The sequence below is a fragment of the Chelonia mydas genome, chromosome 24 (assembly GCF_015237465.2).
Source record: "Chelonia mydas isolate rCheMyd1 chromosome 24, rCheMyd1.pri.v2, whole genome shotgun sequence".
NCBI classification, from domain to species: domain Eukaryota; kingdom Metazoa; phylum Chordata; order Testudines; family Cheloniidae; genus Chelonia; species Chelonia mydas.
Genome location: NC_051264.2, coordinates 2,603,922 through 2,608,144, shown reverse-complemented (window position 1 = coordinate 2,608,144; position 4,223 = coordinate 2,603,922). Strand labels below are relative to the sequence as shown.

The window sequence follows — 4,223 nt, the reverse complement described above, 5'->3', positions numbered from 1 at the left end:
GATATAGGACCAGAGGAACGACTGAGCAATTTCTATGTGCCTGGATATCCAAAGAGATTTCTCTAGTAAGCTTCATAGAGTCTTTTGTTCTTCCTGCTTCCCTGGTAATAGGAAACTATTTGAGGGATTTACTTAGCAGTTAAAAAAACATTCTGAGAATGGTGGTATTGATTTCTAATGGTGGTATTGATCCGGTGCTAAGGTTGGTCAGATTCTTGATTAGTCTTCTTTCTCCTGGAAGCTCATTCCTCAACCATGCCGCCTCCTTCCCCCCGATGACTAAGTAGACTTTATTTCCATCTCTCCTGGTATTCTTCCCAGGTTCTGTCAGGAACATTGTCCCTGAAGAACACCACTGACTTGCTAGGTTATGAATGGAAGTGCAGTTCCAAGATTTTAATCCTAAACCTTTAAACAACACTGCACTCCTTCCTTTCATCTACTGCCACTTTTTCATGCAACTCAGGGAAATAACTTCAGTAAGCAAACCTTGTGTATTCAATTTTGTTCATCGCTTGAGTCCTTGACTCTAAAGCACGGATCATGTCTTCAGACTGGAATGTTTAAGTGCTTTAGACTGAGTGTTATCTCCGGGCATGGCTAGAACACAAAAGAATATGCACCATTTTGAGACTGCTTCAACTCCACTTTGAAGGCTTATCGGGTATTGAAGTTGTTCATAGGTCTTAAATTGGCCATGAATCCAGGAGAGTATTGTAATCCAGAAGGCCTAGTTTGAAGGCCATTGCATTGATTGGAAAGACATCCATGGATTTCAAAAGCATGTTGGCACAACACATAGTGAATAGTTATGGGTAGGTATTCCAAGCACTCTAAGTAATACCTCCGATCCTCCAAGGAGTTTCAAGGGTAAACTCCACCTTGCCGCTAATTAGATACTAGTCTGGAAACAAAGAACTAACATGGAATCCTGTGCATGACAGTAGATTGTACTAGTGATACACCTCTGAGTCACCCTCACATTCTGAAGTTATTCAAAACAGAATTGAAGAAATGGAGCAAGATTTAGTCCCATTTTGACACCAAGAAAGTCAGTGGGATGATACCATGAAGATATCAGGCCCATAAAGATTCAAGATGAAAGGGACCTGCCAGTAGCAGCATGCATGTCACCCTGTGTGGGTCTGTGAATTGAATAGTAATCCTTAACCATGATCAAAGCCATTACAATAATTAGAGGAGTTGCACATTCAAGAAAATAGTTTGCTGGGTTAATAACAAGGTCCAAATGCATAGAGGGTGTCTACTATCCTTCCCATTGGCTAAGAAGGTGTATAAAAGTGCCTGCAACTCCAGGCTCTTCTATCCACTTCTCTCGACTCCTTCCCCTTGGTGAGCTTGGTAAGTCTACTTGGCTCCAATTGATACAATTGCTGCTTTAGTGAATGTTTTAACTTTGAACTAATTCCTGCTCTAATAGGGTGTGACTTTAGAAATGTTGGGACAGGGGCATCTTTCTTTGGGTAGGAGTCTTTCTGTAGCTAGTCAATTGCAGGTATTGGTGGATGCTGTCTTTTCAAACTATCTGGTTGGGATTTTCAAATCTGCATATGGGATTTGGACCCCATTCCCAAAAATTATAATTGGAGATTGGACATGGAAATTCCTTACACAATTATGACAAATCTCAGCCTCTGTCTACTTTGATAATAGACTGCACTACTCTGACCCTTGATATATAAATACACATTGCCAGATCTTCAGCTGACTTCATTGCAGGCACAAAGGTTTACCTGGGTGATGATCTGACTCTACCATTTCCATAAAACATTGGAGATCAGATTTCAAATATAAATTTTGAAAAGCAGTTCTATGGTCCTTTTCTGATATAGTTGTAGATATAGAAAAACTCAGAGTATACACACAGACATATATATATATATGTAGTCTCCTTCAGGGCAAAGTTAGCCTGTGCTTAGGTATGTTGGGCAGAAAGTCACTTTAAGGGCACTTTACTCCATAGTGGACAACTTCAGAACTCTTATACCTTAAACTGAGGCGTGTGATGCTGCACATTACTAGAGATAATATACTGGATGAGCTGGATCACTGACCTGATGCAATACGGCAATATTTGACTTTTTACTGGTACAACTCATGATTTTCGATCCAGATCTTTAGCTGGTGTAAGTCAAAGTAGCACATTTGAGTGAAAGGCAAGTGTGATGATTTAGACGATCTGAGGGGTCTAGACCCTGTGTTAAAGTGGTTTAACAGGAACACTTGAACAATTTACTGCATCTCCATAATTGTCTAAAATGGTTTGAAAATTGCAGCCATCCATGATGGAAATATTCTCTATTGTGGGTTAGGAATTAGTCTGAGTCTTTTTTCCTCATCCTTCAGGGGCTGGTGGGAATGGAAGGTCATGTGGCCATGGCACAAATAGGGCCTCAGAAAACCTGCTTCAGGACATGCTCTCTGGCACAGGTTTCCTTGTGATCTTGGGCAAGTCCAATGGGACCAGAATCTCAAAAGGGCTCAGCACTCACTAATCCTAGCTGGACTGGAAACCCATCCTTGAACCTCCTGAAACCAAACCCACAGAGAGACTAAGGCATCTAACCTCCCCTTTAGTCCCAGGCAGAACCTGAGAGTAGGCAGTCACTTTTCTATTTCACTTGTGGGTCCCAATCCAGTAGATATTCTCAGTGTGCACCTACCCGTTGGAACCTCACGGAAAAGACAGCTAAGGCAACTATGTCAGCAATACTGGGGGCTGGCTGGTTGGTGTGGACGTTTATAAGAATACCCGGATATGTAGCCTGCAGAAAGGGACCTACATAGCCCCCATTATCATAGAACACCAGCGGTGATTCTCCTATTCCAATTTCAACAACGTGTTATGTTTCCTCTGCTCCCTCCTGTGTGTTTCAGGTTTACGACCATCACAAAAGATGTCTTCCTGCCAAGACCTGTGTTACCGACCCAGCTCATGTTATCCTGACATATGCCCAGATCCATGTGTTGTTGCCCGCAATGAGCCTTGTGTCACCTTGTGCGGAGATTCGACAGCAGTGGTCTATCCACCACCAGTTTCCGTGCTATTCCCAGGACCAATTCTCTCTAGCTGCCCACAACAGAGCTTAGTGGGAAGCAGCTTACCAGCTCTACCCTATGGAGCTGGGGGTGTATCTGGGGGTGGTATTTTGGGTGGCTCAATTGGTTATGGTGGAGTTTACGGTGGTGCATACGGGGGTGGATATGGAGGTGGTTTAGGGGGTGGTTATGGGGGCTTATATGGGGGTGGTTATGGGGGCTTATATGGTTATAGGGGCTTATGCGGTTATGGAGGCTCATATGGGTACGGTGGTGGATATGGGGGTGGCTATGGGGGCTTATGTGGGTATGGGAAGAGATACAGTAGCAGGTGCTATTCTTCCCGCCGTGGAAGCTGTGGCCCATGTTAAACCCAGAAGAAAGTTCCACAGAAGAAGAAACAACCAGGAAATGAAAGAGAAGAGAAAGATTCACCACTCAGCTACAACACTACTCAAATCAGTGTGGGTTTTGGTTGTTCGTTGCCTGTATAAATCAGGCCTATCTATGCTTTCCTCTTGTTACCTGTTACCTTAGCTTCATGGTCTATATTGTTCTGCAGCTTAGTCTTATGCTCATATTGGGCTTTTGTCCCATTTGATGCTGAGGAGAAAAAAAAGGGTTTAAGACAGGACATGACTGGCAAACTCTACAACTTCAAGAAAGAAAGCAGAATACCTTGTGCGAAATCCATCACCATGGACCGGTGATTGGTTGTAGCTCTTTTTGTAACCCTGAAAATATATTCTTTGTATTCTGCATTACTTCATTCTGTGAGTGTAAACTGCACTGCTCATTCCCATTAAAAATTATACTGCATCATAGTATCGGCCTTCTGGTTTTCCTTTCCCCTCCATTCTTTCTCTCCAAAACACTCTGGGTGATTTTCTCCCCTGTGAAGATGTTTAGTACCAGCTCTGTGCACTGCATCAATCCCACTCAAGCTCATAAGTAAGAAGAGACTAAGACACATTCCTTGGTCAGTGGCATTGGGCAGGTCCTCTGGACCGGAGGGAATTTCTCTCTTGATGCACATTTCACTCCTGGTGCTATTGAATGGGAGTTTTCCTTCCTGCAGAGAGCTCATCTATAAGTTCTAAAACATGGCTTGTTTCAGCTCTCACAAAATGTTCTAAGGCTCTGTTCCTGGAAACCCAATGCAC

The 4,223-nt window shown here is 43.2% G+C and overlaps 1 protein-coding gene across 1 annotated transcript; it reads left to right on the top strand.

The window, feature by feature from the left end:
• Positions 1-1,329: 1,329 nt before the first annotated feature.
• On the top strand, positions 1,330-3,879 carry LOC119564267 (scale keratin). Its single transcript, XM_043535463.1, has 3 exons — positions 1,330-1,362; positions 2,899-3,243; positions 3,316-3,879. Exons 2-3 carry the CDS (start codon positions 2,919-2,921, stop codon positions 3,429-3,431), a joined length of 441 nt encoding a protein of 146 aa, XP_043391398.1. The 5' UTR covers positions 1,330-1,362; positions 2,899-2,918; the 3' UTR covers positions 3,432-3,879.
• The last annotated feature ends 344 nt before the right edge of the window (positions 3,880-4,223 follow it).

Coding starts and splice junctions, on each gene's coding strand:
- LOC119564267 (XM_043535463.1), top strand. CDS start 2,919: ATGTCTTCCTGCCAAGACCTGTGTTACCGACCCAGCTCATGTTATCCT. Junction 3,244..3,315: donor ATATGGAGGTGGTTTAGGGG/GTGGTTATGGGG, acceptor GCGGTTATGGAG/GCTCATATGGGTACGGTGGT.